Source organism: Mirounga angustirostris, unplaced genomic scaffold (assembly GCF_029215605.1).
Source record: "Mirounga angustirostris isolate CCGP_5_RB_7025 unplaced genomic scaffold, mMirAng1.0.hap1 SCAF_13, whole genome shotgun sequence".
Lineage (NCBI taxonomy): Eukaryota > Metazoa > Chordata > Mammalia > Carnivora > Phocidae > Mirounga > Mirounga angustirostris.
In genome coordinates, this window is record NW_026991721.1 from 99,920,972 (window position 1) to 99,938,098 (window position 17,127).

General features: G+C 47.5%; 1 protein-coding gene across 3 annotated transcripts in view; it reads right to left on the reverse strand.

The window, feature by feature from the left end:
• Positions 1-16,485, reverse strand: part of TTC12 (tetratricopeptide repeat domain 12) — a 46,768-nt gene extending 30,283 nt beyond the window's left edge. The window contains exons 1-7 of one of the 3 annotated variants that reach the window (XM_045895008.3): positions 16,440-16,485; positions 14,660-14,732; positions 6,958-7,121; positions 6,387-6,408; positions 5,712-5,789; positions 4,762-4,883; positions 654-713 (exon numbers count right to left, since the gene is read on the reverse strand). In XM_045895008.3, the coding sequence (XP_045750964.1) occupies positions 654-713; positions 4,762-4,883; positions 5,712-5,789; positions 6,387-6,408; positions 6,958-7,121; positions 14,660-14,717 (504 nt within the window). In that variant the 5' untranslated portion in view covers positions 14,718-14,732; positions 16,440-16,485. Of the gene's footprint in view, positions 1-653; positions 714-4,761; positions 4,884-5,711; positions 5,790-6,386; positions 6,409-6,957; positions 7,122-14,659; positions 14,733-16,021; positions 16,206-16,336; positions 16,408-16,439 lie in introns of those variants that run through there. The other 2 variants (XM_054512294.2, XM_064577431.1) reach the window with 2 other exon arrangements.
• Positions 16,486-17,127: the final 642 nt, after the last annotated feature.

Sequence of the window (17,127 nt, forward strand, 5' to 3'; positions counted from 1 at the left end):
CAGAAAGGGAGAGGAAGACTTATTTAAATATTTAATTATCCGAAATAATGTCTCTAAGAAGCGATCATGACAGTTCTCTTTTAACGGCCCTTACTTCTCCTCACTTTAAATGATCTCCCTGGGCAGATTTCAGAGGAAACGCCGTGCACAGCGTTAGGAGATCTGCCTGAGCCCTGACTGGTAGTCCCCGGGCTGAACGACAGGAATTCTGATTACTCCTCCACGAATATGCCAAATTACTAGGGCTGGAGGAAAAGCACAAACTGATGGGGAAGGACAGCACCACTGCAGAAACCCGTTCCCATGGCTGGTTCTAGAAACAGAAGGAGGCGTTGCCACTGCCACAGGAAGCAGAGCGGCTGGTGACACAGCAGTAGAAGATGAGCCCTTGCGATATAAACCTTGAACACGCAGCACGGAAGGCCACTCTCTGGAGCACTGACTACGAGCTTGGTGCTTCGCACGCATCACCGTGACCCCTAAAACAATCTATGGATCCCACGTTATAGATAAGGAAGGTCAGGGCCTGACTGCGGAGCTCAGAGCCTGGCCCACCACGCAACACTGTCCACTCTCCTGCGTTCACTTCAGGACCCAGATGCCCGGCCTGGCGAGCCCAACTCCATCACGTGGAAAAGGCTCTCTCTTCTTACCTTCAGAGCCCACTCACAATCCACGATTGCCTTCTGGTAGTCCCCGAGTTTTAGATAAGCCTGCAATGACATAAAGGGCTGTATTCATATGTAATTCTGCGGCACGCGGTCCTCAGTTAACAGTGTAACCAACGGGAATGTTAGAGAACCCCAGGGCTAGCAACCGTGGACAGCCAGTACCACTGCGAGGACCGAAGGGGCAGGACGAGCCACTGACAAACGGGAGAGGACAGCTTTGTGAACGCACTGCCAAGCTGGAGCTGAGGCTTTTAGGAGAGCTGCAGGTGGGAGAATAAAGAGCCCCACTCTCACTTTCTTCCTTCCTTCTGATCTCACTGGCTGAGCCCAAATGCAATCTAGGAAGCCAGGAAGTCAGGGGGTAGGTCCACAGAGGTCAGTCCCCAGAAGACAGGGCAGAGAAGGATCTGGAAAGGCAAAAGAAAATACCTAGCACACTAAACCCATCTACAAAGGAAGAGCCAGCTTCTAGAGTCTACCCCATTGTGGATGTTCCAGAAGGAAATCAAATGATAAAGGAAATAAAAAAAGATAACAGTAAACGTTGGAGAAAGTGTAGAAAAATCAGAACTCACAGACACAGCTGGTGGGAAGGTACAGTGATGCAGCCACTTTGGTAGACAGGCTGGCAGTTCTTCAAAGGGTTAAACAGAGTTGCCATATAATCCAGCCACTCCTCGGTGTATACATATGTGCACATAAAAACTTGTGTACAAATGCTCATAGCAGCATTATTCATAATAGCCAAAAAGCAGAAATAGCTCAAATGTCCAACAACTGATAAATGGATAAATAAAATGTGGTCCATCCGTACAATGGTGTATTATTTGGCCATAAAAAAGAACGAAGCACTGATACATCCTACAACATGGATGAGCCTTGAAAGAATTTACAAGAAAGAAGCCAGACACAAAAGGAAAAATATTGCATGACTTCATTTATATGAAATGTCCAGGATAGGCAAACGTATGGAGACAGAAAGTCGACACGTGGTGGCCTAAGGCTGAGGGTAGGGGTGGACGGGAGGACTGGGGCAGGGGGACCGCTTAAACGGTATGGGGTGTCTTTTTGGGATCATGAAAATGTTCTAGAATTGGTTATGGCGACGGTTGCACAGCTCTGTGAATATACTAAAAACCAATGAATTGTTTACTTTAAATGAGCAAAAAGCATGTCATGTCAATTATATCTCAATAAAGCTTTTACTCAAAAAAGATAAAGTTCTGCTGCTTTCCTCGTAAGCACAGGAAGAAGGAAGCGATGTAGGTGATGGGCTGACATTTAAGAGTCAGACCACCACTATGATCCATCGCTGCCAAAAGACCTGGGGGCCTCTTTTGGGATTCCCCTAGAATGGGGGGAAATCTTGAAAATCAAGAATTGATTCAGAATGCTGGGATCCACTCAATGTACACTGAAGAACTCGTGGCACAGAGAGTAACGGAGGGCTGTCTACCAGCAAGCAGAGTGGCTACTCCACCTCTGAGTGAATTACTGATCACAACAGGCGGTCAATACATCCCTTATCAAGTTGAACTAAATAGACTTTAAGCACCCTTCTTTTGGAAAGGTCCCAGGAAGCAGCAATGATCACTCCAGTGTGAAAAAGGAAAACCAGGCACCTGGAGGATAAGAGGTTTTCCCAGAGTCCCCACAGTCACCCCAACTAGAGCCGATACATGTGTAGGTGTCCCCCTGATCAAAACTGTCCCAGGGCACTGTGACATTCTTAGCCAAAATTCTGCTGAGATATTTACATGGTCAAGCCAATCATGGAGTCAGTGTTGTAACTCACAGGGGATCTAAGCATCCATCCCAAGCGAGCAGGGAGCAGGCACTAGCCGGCTAACCAAGTCCAAGTCCTTCCAAGAAAGGAGGCTGTCCTGTGGTGCTTTCATTAACTCAGGTTTTGTACTAATTAAAGAGGATGGCGCTTTGAACTGTTCCATAAAGCCCCATCCTTTCCCCCCAGGGTTTGGGGTTTCATCTGTAAGTCAGAGGATGTGAGGAGGAGACTAGCATCCTTTCAGACAAACAAACGAAGCCACAATTCCCTCACATTGTTACTCAGGAGACATACAGACTCTGAAAATGCATACGTGGGCTTCAGCAATTTGTCTACACAGCCTTTTACTTTTTCTTTTCTTCCTTTTGTTTTTTTTAAGGCTTGGATTCAACACCCTATAAATTCCCTGTTCTCTTTTGCTTTTCCACATTTTAAGAAGAACTACTTTTCCAAATGGCAATTAAACTCCTGATTTATCTAAATTACACCAGCAATCTATTGATCATAACATTAACTCCAGGAAAAAAACAGAGCGATGAAAGGGTAGGTTTTTTTCTCTAGCAAGCAGCAACACTCAATTCACAGGGTCCTTATTAAGTGTTTTCTAACACTGCATGCAAACAGGGGAAGCATTTTAAAAATAGTCAAGGGTGATTTGGTGGTTCATAACAGCACACTTTGTATTTATTTGTCTCTGAATAAGCTTTCTCTTCGGGAAAGCTGGGAAGAATCACTTCCCCAAAGCTTTTCATTACATTTGCTTATTTTTATCCACACCCATTCTTAATGTGATTCTCCAGAACCTAATCAAACTGCTGCTGAAACTTGCTGCTTACAGTAAGTATGTAACTAATTTAGATGGATCGGGGTACAAACCATCTGAATTAGATGAAACTCTGAATTACATAACATTTTAAAAGCAATTCAATTTTACTACTTTCAAATATCTTCAAAGTAACAAGACTGAAAAAGCATCAGTAGGTAAATGTTTTGGAGACCAAATCTGGTGAAAAGTAAAAAGGAATTATAATTATTATATTAATTGCTTGCATTTGAATGTTCCTTTCAAAGTGTCAACAGAAACTTAATTCACTTAAATGGACTGATTGTTCCTCTAGTGTTATGTAACTTAAGAGGATTTATTAAACATCTATTAAAAATAAAGCGTTGGTCGGGGGGGGGGAGTATATGGAAAAGTTTATAATCTCATTAGGGTGATGAAATGCACACCGCTAGGCCAACCTCTGGCCATTTTATTTATCAAACTCACTCCCCTATATCAATTTTCCTCCAGAAATGGGGCTAAGTGGTGCCTCAACTCTAGTCTGATTTACCCAAACCGCTGAACTATTGAGGTTACACTGTGCTTGGACTTATTTGTCATTAAATCACCATCACTCCCCAGACTTTTTGGCCTCCAAACGTCCTGTTTCTTGCTTTCGACGTTCTTTCAACCTCTCACAGCAGGACATTCTTGATCCTGAGTTACAGAAATTGGAGCTGATGAGAGTTCCTCCTGTCAATGACACAGTGGCAAGTGCAGCTGATGTCTCCTGACCATCGGATAATCATGCCCACGGATCGGCCACTTTGTCAGGTCTAAGCTACAGGGAGCTCTGCCACACACAGGCTCAAGTGCTTTTAAAGATAAGGTCACACGTGATGTTTTTGTTTCAACTGAGAACTACCAACCTTGTCCCTTCATTAAGTAGTAGATGATAAACATCTGCGTGATGGTTTTTACCTGGTGTCCCACGAAACAGAGCTCATCTGTGATATAAAACGGAGGTATAAGGGAGTTCAGAAACTCAACATTTCTGAGAAATCGGGTCTAGGCCCAACAGCTATCCAGCCGACTCAGGTCACAGAATCTTACTCCAACAGGGACCGATCCAATGAGTAAGAAGTAACCCTGAGGAGTTCAGGCTACCAGCCAAAGGGGGCTGGCCAAACCCAGCGATGGCAGAATCGGTTCTCCTAGGTTGTTTCACTCAGTCGCTTTACCCTCAGTGATATGCGGGAGCTGACTTACACTGCACAGGAACTGGTTATGTGTAGCTCTTCCCAAGTCCTCCTCCCGTCATCGCAAGTTGGTGGCTTGAAATTGGACCACGGTGAGAGCACTGACACCATGGAAAGTGGCAAATGGCCCTAGAGATCAGCTTCCCCCACCCCCCACCAGAGTCGGCTGCTAAACACCGACGGGCACACCACTGCTACCATCTGGTCTCATCTTTGGTTTCACAAGTTCCATGGCTGCTGTCCCCTACGAAAACGCCACAGACACAGTGTTGGCCCACTGACCTGGGCCCGGTTGGTGTAGAGCACCTTCATGTCCTTCAGCTTGTCCAGACCCTCACTGTAGCACACGATGGCCGCTTCGTAGTCCCCTCTGGCAAAGGCTTCATTCCCCTTTGCTTTCAGGGCTGGGAGAACAGAAGTCACAGGTGAGCTCTCCCCACACACTGGAAAATTCTCTCACTTTATTCCCCTGACTTTGCAGTTCCACTTTGGAGGTCATAGCCTCCATCAGTCCAAAGGAGACCTGTCACTTACTTGTCTGCAGACATTCTACGATCAGCCTCCTTAAGGGCTTTTTTTCCTTCCAAACCCATCCCAAGTCGCCCAAGTAGCTTCTCAGAAAAAGCAGATGTTTCTGGTGCAAAACTCAGAACCTCTCCAAGCGTGCCACAAAGACCAAGTCTACACACTGAACGTCTCAGAGAGAGGGCCGAACCACTCACTTCCTAGCACACGTTGGAAGCGGTCAGACCTGCAGCACGCCCACCGCTGGGGGGCGCGCACGTGCCGGACGCATCCTGCGCGTGCGCCGCCCCCGCCAGGCGCACAAACCCGCGTCTCGCCCTTCGTCTCTGCTCTCCCTTCTCACGTCTGTTTTCGCGTTTCGTTTTTCGTTTTCACTTTTCGTTGTGCCTCGGGCCAGCCCCCGGTGCCTCCCGCTTCCGTCCCTCCCTCCCGTCCGAAGATCGCTCAGGACGCTCAGTCTGACGGGCTCAGTCCGTCCTACGCTTTCGAAAGCGGCCCGGCGGCGGCGGTCACACGACGCCCCGCCCTGCTCCGGCCTGCGGCCGCGGGGACCGGACAGACACCACTGCCTGGCCAGGTTCCGCTGCCCCGAGCCCGCCACGAAGCCCCGACTGGGGGTCTCGCTGTCCTCGGGTATCAGCAGGCACACGCACGACCTTTCTGGCACCCGTCAGCCCAGCTCCTGTGAAGTGAAGACTGGCAGTTACCATCTGCGAAGACTTGGTTTTCCTTTCTTCTCCTGGCGCGTTCTTTTGCATCCAGCTCCACAGATGCCAAGAAGGCTTCTGACAGCAGAGTCATTGCAAGTATTTAAGAGAAAAATCCAAGTACTATAATCAGTTCTTTAGCTCAAATTCAGAGAAAGCTGCTGCAGAGCTTTAGAGCCACACATCTCATGCAGACGTACGTAGGCACGCGCGCGCACACACTCTGAAGCAACTAAATGACATTTTCTTAATTTGACATTAAATGGTAATCTGTGTGATGTATTATTATACATGATGGCTATGTCTGCGCTTCAAATTTGAATTATGTCTTTTAAAAGAGTTTTTCTTAAAGGCAGACTTTTTTGTTCCGTTTAGCATAATGAGCTTCTGAGCTGGGCAACAGAGGAGCTACCTAGATCCCTTGAGCAGCTAAGAGTAAATTGGATGATACAGAATTACTGAATTCAATTTACAAACAACTGGCCGGGAGAAAATAGAGGAAAGCCTTTCAGTGCTGTCCCCTCTGACTAGTAAGAGAATTGGCTGATCCGTAGGTTTCTGTTCATGGGTGGTTTGTCAGCCCAGAGGCTATAATTTAAGGGTCTGGAAGCTACAATCAATAAACACGGATTCTAAATAAATAATACACATTAGGAAGAGAGATGCTGTCCTCACCTGAGTTTATCTCATCTGCATTCTGCAGGGCACAGGTTATCATGAAAACAAAAAAAAAAAAACAAATTTCAAAAACCACTCTCTGATTTATAAGTGTACGAACCAAGAAGGCAGATCCATTACAAGTGGGGAGTAGGGTCATTTCCTCTAACCATCAATACTGAAGGGCCCAAAATTCACAGGGCTTGCTTTAAATCAGGAGATATGATTATGGGTACAGTTGTTATGGGGTGAGCAGGTCAAGGGACCCCAACTATGGCTGTATGAGTTGGAAATCTGAGGCAGAACATATTACCTTTACAGTACAGCTTAAATATTGGTCACAAACTCAGGGGTTGGGGAGGCCAAATTTTCATTAAAATAAACCCATTGCTTAAAGATGACTCAGAAAGACAAAGAAAAAAAAATCAGAGTTTATACTTCTTTTTGGAAAACAAATCTAGTGAATCTAAAAAACAAAAGACTATTTTAGCCTCCCCAGACAGTTTGAGATTAAACTACCACTTCCTCTCCTTCAAGGCAGCCCTCTTCTCTGAATCTACTTATAGAACTCTGTAATAGAAAAAGAAACCTCCATAGGAGCTTGCGGAGGACTGATCATGGTCTTATTCAGGGTGGTCCGGCATCCGTCCTCCTCTTGGACTTCCTCTGTAAACAGTAGTCTCTTTTCTGTCTCCAGGATAGCTTTCTGTTGTACAAGCGGGTCATCAGAATTCATCTCCTGGATTAAGCTGGCTGGAAGAGAAATCAAATGTGAATCATTCGAATGAGGTTTTCAAAAGGAAAGACTCCATTTACTAGAAAGAAAGGTGTAGAACATTCATGGAGAAGAACTTTTGTTTCTCTGGCTTTGTTGAGATATGATTGACATACAACATTGTGTAAGTTAAAGGCACACAAGTGTGATGATTTGATTCACATGTCTATTGTGAAGTGATCCCACAATAAAGTTAGTTAGCTCATCCACCTCCTCATGTAATCACAATATTTGTGTATGTGGTAAGAATATTTAAGATCTATTCTCTTATTAACTTTCAAGTATAAAATACAATATTTTGTAAAGATTTATTTATTTTAGAGAGCGAGCGATTATGGGGGGAGAGAGAGAGAGAATCCTAAGCAGACTGAGCGCTGACTGTGAAGCCTGACACAGGTCTCGATCTCATGACCCTGAGATCACAACCTGACCAAAAACCAAGAGCCGGACGCTTAAATGAATACACCACCCAGGTGCCCCAGTATAAAATACAGTATTAACTATAGTCACCATGTTGTACATTAGACCCCCTGAACGTACTCATTTTATAACTGAAGTTCATACGCTTTGACCAACATCTCCCCATTTCTTTCTTTTCCTTCCAGTTTCATTGAGAGGTAACTGACACATCACTGTCTAAGTTTTAGGCATACTGCGTGATGGTCTGATTTACATGTGTTGTGAAATGATTACAATAGGTTCAGCTAACATCCATCTTTTCTTATAGATAGGATTAAAAGAAAAAAAAAGGGAAAAAGTTCTCCCCTTGTGATGAGAACTCTCAGGATTTACTTTTTTGACAACTTTCCTGTCTATCCTACAGCAGCATCAGCTATAGTCATTGGGTTGTGCATCACATCCCCGGTACTTACTTATAACGACCTTTGTGCCTTTTGACCACCTCCCTCCAATTGCCCCTGCCCCACCTTCAGCCTCTGGTAACCACACAAGTCTGATTTCTTTATGAATTTTTTTTAGATTCCACATATAAATGAGATCATATAAGTATTTGTCTTCTCTGACTTATTTCACTTAGCACAATGCTTTGGTCCATCCATGTTGTCACAAATGGTAGGATTTCCCCATTTTTTATGAATGAATGATATTCCATTATTTATATGCACCACAACTTCATTACGTGTTCATTCATAGATGGACACTTAAGTGTTTTCATGTCTCGGCTACTGTAAATAATGTTGCTATGACCCTGGGGGTGCAGATATCCTTTTCCAGATAGTGTTTCCATTTCCTTTGGATATACTCCCAGAAGTGGAATTACTGGATTGTAGGGTAGCTCTATTTTTAATTTTTGGAGGAACCTCCACACGGTTTTTCACAGTGGCTGCACCCATTTGCATTCCCCCCTACCATGCACAGGGCTCCCTTTTCCCTACACCCTCCCCAGCATCTGTTGTCTCTTGTCTTTCCGATGATGGCCAGGCTGAAAGGCATGCGGTGAGGTCTCAGTGTGGTTTTAATTTGCATTTCCCTAATGACTAATGATGTTGAACATCTTTTCATGTACTGTGGGCTTTTCATGTTATTTTCTTTGGAGAACTGTCTATTTGGGTCCTTCGCCCATTTTTTCATCAGGTAACCTGGTGTTTTTTGTTTTGTTTTGTTTCTTTGTATTGAGTTGTATGAGTTCTTCGTATATTTTGGATATTAACCCTTTATCAGATACAAGGTTTGCAAAGAGTTTTTCCTATTCCTTAGATTATCTCTTCCCTATTCCTTTTTTTTTTTTTTAAGATTTTATTTATTTATTTGAGAGAGAAAGAGAGTGAGAGAAAGAGAGCACGAGAGTGGGGTGAGGGGCAGAGGGAGAAGCAGACTCCCCGCTGAGCAGGGAGCCCGATGTGGGACTCGATCCTGGGACTTTGAGATCATGACCTGAGCCGAAGGCAGATGGTCAACCGACTGAACCACCCAGGCACCCCTCTCTTCCCTATTCTTAAAGAAGGTTCTGAATGGAAGGCAAAAGTTAAAGCTATTAGAACCAATGAGAAAAAAAATTAAAAACAGGACTTGTTTTGCCTGGAAAAAGCTGCAGGAGAATTTTGCTGTGGCCTTCAACTCACAGTTTCAAGCTACTTATTTAATCCAGCAACAATTTATGGAGAGCTTATTATGAGTCAGATATTATGCAGAATGCTATAGATAACAAGGATGAATAAAAGAGATACTGATTTTTGAAGAGCTTCCAATCTTGTGTGGGAGAAAAACAGGTACGTTTAGGCCACCCTGAGGTCACAAAACAGCCCTTAAAGCTATCCTGTCTTCACTTCACTGCCTGCTCAGCTTAGATCCCATGATCCATCCTGTCTACGTGCTGAACCCTCTTGCCCTCCCACCCCACCTGCCACACAAAACTCCAACTCCAAACCCAACTCCCCACTTCTCTAGGCCTTTATGACAGATGTGGAGGACTGATAAAGATACATGGACACCAGGGAGAACTGGTCCTAACTCAACTGGCTGGTCAGTGGTACCCGGCAATCCTGTTAGCCTCGTATGATTCAGACACCAATTCTAATGTGTGTTTTTCCCCCACACCACCCTGCAATTCTGACACCCCCTGGGTGTCCCACAGTTCAACACAATTCTCATCGACCTGAGATAGTGTCAGATCCCACAAGTTAAGGGCTTAGTCCTGTGAGACTGCCCACTCCCCACCCCCCACTTCACATGCTAGTCCAGGTTGTCACCTGCGCTTCTGACCTCATGGCTAAATCAGAGGGTCCTCCAACCTCCTCCTTCTCTGTTTTGATTAATTTGCTAGAGTGGCTCACAGAACTGAGAGAAACATTTTACTTAGTAGATCATCAGTGTATTATAAGAGGATATAACTCAGGAAGAGCCAAATGGAAGGGATGTATAGGGCATGGTATGTGGGAAGGGGGGCGGAGCTTCCAGGCTCTCTGAGCGCACCCCTCTGCCAAAACCTCCAACTCGGAAGCTCTCTGATCCTGGTCTTTTTGCGGTTTTAGGGAAGCATCATTACACAGGCCTGATTTAAAAAAATTATTGGCCATTGGCAATCAATTCAACTTCCGGCCCCTCTCCTGTTCCCAGGGGGTTGAAACTTTATCACAGGGTTGGTTCCCTGGCAAACAGCCCCCATCTTCGGGTTCCAAAAGTCACTCATTAACATAAGCTCAGGTGTGATTGAAAGGGGTTTGTTATGAATATAAAGATGCCTTTATCTGTCTGATCACTTAGAAGTTCCAAGGGCTTGGGGAGCTCTTTGCCAGGCACAGGGACAAAGAACAAATATTTATTTCTTACTATAAATCACAGTATCACACCCAAACAAGTCATCCTATCCTTCTCCTGCGGACTTTACAAAACTGCCTCCAACCAAAGGAGCCCCTCATGCAGTGTCGGTGGGAATGGAAACTGGTGCAGCCACTGTGGAAAACAGTTTGGAGGCTCTTCAAAAAATTAAAACTAGAATTACCATATGATCCAGTAATTCTACTATTGGGTATTTCCCCAAAGAAAACAAAAACTCTAATTTGAAAAGATATATGCAGCCTTGTGTTTCTTACAGCCTTATCTACAATAGCCTGGTATGGAATATCACTCAGCCATAAAAAAGAATGAGATCTCGCCATTTGCAAAAGCATGGATGGAGCTAGAGTATATACTGCTAAGCGAAACCAGTCAGAGAAAGACAAATACCATATGACTTCGCTCATGTGGAATTTAAGAAACAAAATGAACAAAGAAAAAAGGAGACAAACAAAAAACCAGACTTTCAAGGACACAGGACAAACTGGTGGTCGCCCTCCTACCTCTCTGGCCATTGCTTTTGGTCTCCTTTGCTTGTTCCTGCTCTCCCTGTCCTACCTACCTTCTTGACTGTGTGAGTCTCAAGGTTGTGCCTGAGCCATCCATTCTTTTTCTGGACCATTCCCCCAGGTAGTCCTGTTCTCTCCCATGGTTCTAAATACCATTTATATGCCAGGGCCTCCTAAACGGACATCCCCAGCCCTATTCTCTCCTAGGCTCGGACTCGCAAAGCCAACTGCCCTCTGAACATCTTCACTGCGATGTCTTGCTCGCCAATCCTGCCCTGCCCATCTTCTTTCCCCTGAGACTGTTCCTCCCCCAAATGTCCCCTCTCAGCAGATGGTCAAACCACTGCCAAGTTTGGGCATTCGACCCCAAACTTTCAGGACTCATTCTTGAGTCTTCGTTCTCCCTCTGTCCTCACAGCCATCAAACTCTAAAGCTTGCCAAGTAAATCCTAAATATATCTCAAGTCCATTTACTCGTGCCCATTTCTGCTGCTACAGCTCTAAACCCAGCCTGTCTCTTTTCCCTGGAGCGCCGGAACAGCCTCCTGACGGGGCTCCCAGCGTCTGTTCTCCTATCCCCTCCATGTCCTCGTCTTGACATCCATGCCGTGGTCAGAGCGACTTTTCTAAGGTATAAATCTGATCATGTCCCTGCGCTGCGTCAACCCTCCAACTGCTTGCAGGGTAGACATGAATTCCTCATTGTGGCTTCCAAGGTCTTCCCTGATCCGGCCTTTCTTGACTCAGATGGGACCCTTCTCTCTGTGATCTCTTCTCTCCAGCCACACAGAGCTTTTTATGCTTCCAGGTTCTTAAAAGCACCATGTTCTCTAACTCCCAGCTTTCCTACCTACTTTCTCCCCACTTAGAATCTTCCCTTGCCCTCCCCCCAGTGCCCAACTCCTACTCACACTTCAGATTTTTTGCTTAAATCTCATATTTCAGGGAAGCCTTAAACAACTCCTGTAAAGGACTGTAGTGTGGTCCCCACCCCATTCACACGCTGACGCCCTAGCCCCCCAGTGTGACTGTCCTGGCAGAGAGCCTTTAAAGGCATAAGTAAGGTTAAGTGAAGTCATCGCGGTGGGGCCCTAAACCAACTGGACTGTTGTCCTTATAAGGAGAGCAAGAGACCCCAGGGACGTGTACACGCAGAGCAAAGACCACGTAAGGACACAGTGGGAAGGCAGTGGGTCTCCAAGCCAAGAGGAAAGGCCTCGGGAGAAACCAAACCCGCCCACGCCCGGATCTTGCACTTCCAGAACCGTGGAAAGGAAACTGCTGCTGTTTAGTGGTATGTTGTTACAGCAGCCCGATCAGACTAACACAACTTGTAGCCTGAGTCAGTGTCTCTCTCTTTTTTTTTTCTTTAAAGATTTTATTTATTTATTTGAGAGAGAGAATGAGACAGAGAGAGAGAGCATGAGAGGGGGAGGGTCAGAGGGAGAAGCAGACTCCCCGCTGAGCAGGGAGCCCGATGCGGGACTCGATCCCGGGACTCCAGGATCATGACCTGAGCTGAAGGCAGTCGCTTAACCGACTGAGCCACCCAGGCGTCCCAAGATTTTATTTCTTTATTTGAAAGAGAGAGAGCACAAGCAGGGGGAGCAGCAGAGGAGAGGGAGAAGCAGACTCCCCGCTGAGCAGGGAGCCCGATGTGGGACTCGATCCAGGGACTCCAGGATCATGACCTGAGCTGAAGGCAGTCGCTTAACCAACTGAGCCACCCAGGCGCCCCGAGTTAGTGTCTCTTGTACTTTGCCAATCTCTCTTCATTTCACATGTCACACTGGAGATTACTTGTTTCGCATCGGCTCTCTGCATGGGGCTGTAGACACCAGGAGGAAAGCTAATTCTTGGTTATTGTTACTGAGGTCTCCAGAGCCTAGCACAACTAGATACATAGCCAGAGCCCAGGAAATGAGTACCTAGAACCTATACGCGTGGCTACACGAATTTAAACTAAATATTAATGAAATGCAATTAGAAACTCAGTTCCTGGGTAGCACCAGCCACCTTTCAAAGGCTCACGGCTGCGTGCAGTTACCGGTGGCCACAGTGGCCAGTGTAGACTGTAGGGCATTTCCAGCACCACAGAGAGTTCTATGGGCCAGTATTGGTATATATGGCACCCAAAGGAACTTTGAGCCTGAATGAAAGTGAGCCAGGTAAAGAAAGATGGGGAGGCAGAGGGAACAACAACGGCAACGTGCAGAGTGTGAAGCATCGGGGGACGTGTGGGGAACTAGAAGCAGTCTGCTGCCATTCACTCAAGTGTGAGGTAGGGAGAGGCGAGAGGTAAGGACAAGGTCAGAGGAGGACTTAAGTCCTGAGGAGAGCTTGAAGTTTATTGTGGCTGCGGAGAGGATCCAAGCAGAGAAGTGTCTGGGTCAGATTTGCATTTTAGATACATTACTCTGTGGGGAGCGTAAGCTGGAGGCAGGAACAACAATCAGGGGGTTGTTGAAATAGTCTGGGTCAGACAACCAGAACAAAGGGAGGGGCGGGGAGGACCGAGCGGGAGAAAGAGCTAAACTTGACGGCTGATTGAATGTAGGCTGAGAGCTGGCAGGAGTCCAGGGTGACTTGTAAACTTCCAAGCCCTGGTGCCACCCGGCGAGACTAGCATGAAGGGGAAGGTGGGAGAAGCAGGTTTTACTGGGGAGGAGGAGGACGGGGTAGAGCAATGATCAACTGGCTTTTGGACCCACGGAGTTTGCGGTGCCTGTGGGGTACAATGGATAGACAGCTGCCAGGGTCTGGGGCTCAGCAGAGAAGGCTGGGCGGCCAACAGGGATGTGGGGGTGGTGAGTAAACAGGCTGTAGGAAAAATCACGTGCCTGGACTAGACCACCTGCAGAGGACGGTGAGCGGCAGGCTGGCCAAGGCCAGAAGTCCGCAGAATAACATTCAGGGATGGGGGAGGGGGGCGTGGATGGACACAGGGAACAGATTGTGGATGTGTCTTGTATCAAGTGACCCCAACTATTTTTAAAACCATGTTAATTCTTTGGACCCATACAGCCTGCTGGAAGGAGCAATTTCAACATATTTCTATTTGATATGTAAGGTTGGTTTGATTGTTGGTTTGCTTGTTTCCATCACCACGCAAGCTCCCTGAAGTCTGAATAGGAAACCGGCTGCTTTGGAATCTCTTGAATGGGATTTGTGGGATCAGAGGATGTCCTTTGAGATCCCACCTGTCTGAGCTGGGGAAGGAGGGGTCTTCCTGCCTAGAGGCGGAGAGACAGGATTATGACAACCATGAACCATCCATGTAATTAGACAGACCCTGAGGGAAGGCCATTTGATTTTGCCTCTGCAGCTCAAAATCAGAAATGGCTCTGCCCTAAAACAAGAGGGATTCCACGCTGATCAGCGAGGTTCCTAAATGATCTCGAAGGGAACAGCTAGGCTCCTTCGACGTGAATTCTACATGGAAGGGGATAAAATATGGAGGAGAGCCGTCAGCCTCAATTCCAACCAGAATGTTAACGGCTTCTCCGATACCAATTAGCAGCCACAAAATACCACCCCGGGCTCTAATATTACTTGCTTCTCAATACCCTTTCTGTTTAATTTCAATTACATTGTCTCTTAGAGTCATAAACCTATCAGGCAGCCCAGGAACTAACTTAGAGTGATCATTTCTCTCCAGTCACTCCACCTCGCAAGCGTAGAATTTAATTTGTTTATGATTTACTGGTACTTACTGATTTCATCCACATTTTTAAGAAATTTCTGCAAATCTTTCTCGTGATCGTCAGCCATTGTCAACCAGAATACCTGGGGGAGGCAGCATAAGTGATGAAAATTAATAATAATAAAACACTAAGCAGAATATGTCAGGCTCATTAGCCTTCTAAAACTAAGAGCCAAGTGATTATTTGTAAGATGGATTTGTGTTCACAAATGTCACGAATAACAGCAGGGTGATCTATGTCACTCTGACTGCTATTAAGGCCAAGGGATACTCATTACTTGTGGTGATACTTCTGGAAGCTGTCAGCCCTCCCTTCACTGGGAGAACTGCTCTGCAAAATGTTCCTCCAAAGCCAACATCCACCGCTGTGATTCAGGGACCTGGAGTAAAGGAGGCCAGGAGGCCAGAAGCAGACAGGCTGGCAGGAATGGAGGAGGACACGAACGCTTGGCTTTGATCATGATAGGCCCGCCCGGCCAGAAGCCTGGATCTGGCTGTGTGACTGGTCGCCAGGAGCCGGAGACTTTGCATTTAACTGTTCAAACTTGTTTAATCTGAGGAGTGAAGAGGAGCTAAACATTGACTGAAGGGATCAGAACTTGATGGCCCTGTGCACCGGCACCTCTTCTCCTCTCCAGGGACTTGAGGTTTATTACTTCCCGGTGGTTTGTGAGTAAACAGGCCTCACTGTACACCCAGGGGTTCCCGAAGTTCACCCACAGGCCATAAAAACCATCCGAAAACTCGTTAAATACACAGACTCCTCAGCTTTAGCGCCAAAGCTTCTCGGTCAACCTGCCAAGGCGCCCGGGAAAGGACAGTTTTAAAACTCTCTCGGGGGGGCGCCTGGGTGGCTCAGTTGGTTAAGCGACTGCCTTCGGCTCAGGTCATGATCCTGGAGTCCCGGGATCGAGTCCCGCATCGGGCTCCCTGCTCGGCGGGGAGTCTGCTTCTCCCTCTGACCCTCCTCCCTCTCATGCTCTCTGTCTCTCATTCTCTCTCTCTCTCAAATAAATAAATAAAAAATAAAAAATAAAAAAACCCAAAAACCTCTCTCGGGGGTTTTTCTGACTTGCGGCCAGGTTTAGTAGTAGTGCAGTCGTGTAAGCACCTCTAACTGGACATTTGGGCCCTGCCACAAACGAGGCGGGAGTTACCTGACTCTGAGACTCTACCAGTTGCAAGCTGTGCGACCTCAGCTCAAGTCACCAGCCTCTCCGCGCCTCATGCTATGGAAATGGTAATACGAACCGAGAGGGCTCCCCGGGGTTAACTGAAAGCACCAGGCACGCAAAGAGTGGTAAATGCGAGGCACCCTCATCTACAAACGGGGGCGGGGACGTGCGGCTTAACTAAACGAGCGACAGGGTACCTTCCGGCTCTAACATATTAAGGCTCCCACGGAACTGAGGCCTAGTGAAGCGAGTTGACCTGCCCAAGTTTGCCGGGGCACAAGGAAGGCTCAGCACTTGCGCGGCCCGCGCCGAACCCACCGCGGGGCAGGAGATGCACCCCCGCGAGCTCGCGACCCGCGGCGCGCCAGCGGGAGCCCCGCGCCCCGCCCGCCTGGACTCCCCGCCCCGCCCGGCGCAGAGGGGCGGGGCGACGGCACCGTTGCCCGGCAACCACTCCGCGGCGTCCAGCGGTTCCCGTGCCCGAAGCGGAGGACCCAGCCCGCGGCCGATACCGTCCCATCTGCTGGGGCCCACGCCAGCGTCCTCTCCTCGGCGCTAACGGCCAGATCAGGACCACATCCCGGGGCAGACCCCGGGCCACCCCGCCGCACTGACCTGACACGCCCCGGGCCGGACAGGAAATGGCGGCTGTGGGCGGGCAGGGACGGGCTGGGGGGCGTGGCCAACGGCGGGGCGTGGCCAAGGATCGGGGCGGGGCTAGGGCCGGGAGGGGGCGGGGCTAGGGCCGGGAGGGGGCGGGGCCCCGAAGCGCAGGTTCTGGAGCCGGCGCGCCGCCGCTAGATCTTGGCGGAGCTGGGGCCCTGCCAAGGGTGGGGAGCAGAAGCTCCGAGTGACCCGCGCTGGTCCCTGAGTCAGCGCCAGGTTTCGCCTCTTTCTAATAAGGAGGGGGTATCACTCCCATTAGCTTACTATCCCCGGCCCAAAAAGGGGACAACCTTCAGTGTACTTGGGAGGGACAGGCTTGGGTATGAATCCGGCTTTGCTTATTGGTAAATGTGAGACCTTCGGAGAGTTACGTAACCCTCTGATCTTCAGTTTCCTCATTTATAAACTGAAGTAGTGGCACGTAAGGTTTATGGTTAAAGTGCCAGGCATTTAGTCAGTAGGAACATGGTAGTTTTTATCCAGGGAATCATAGGATTTGGAGCAGAATGAGACGGTGGACACATGCACACTTTGAATACATCCACACGGTTTTAAAGAGATTCCAGTCTGGTTTTTTTAAAGATTTTTATTTATTTATTTATTTGAGAGAGAAAGAATGAGAGAGCACATGAGATGG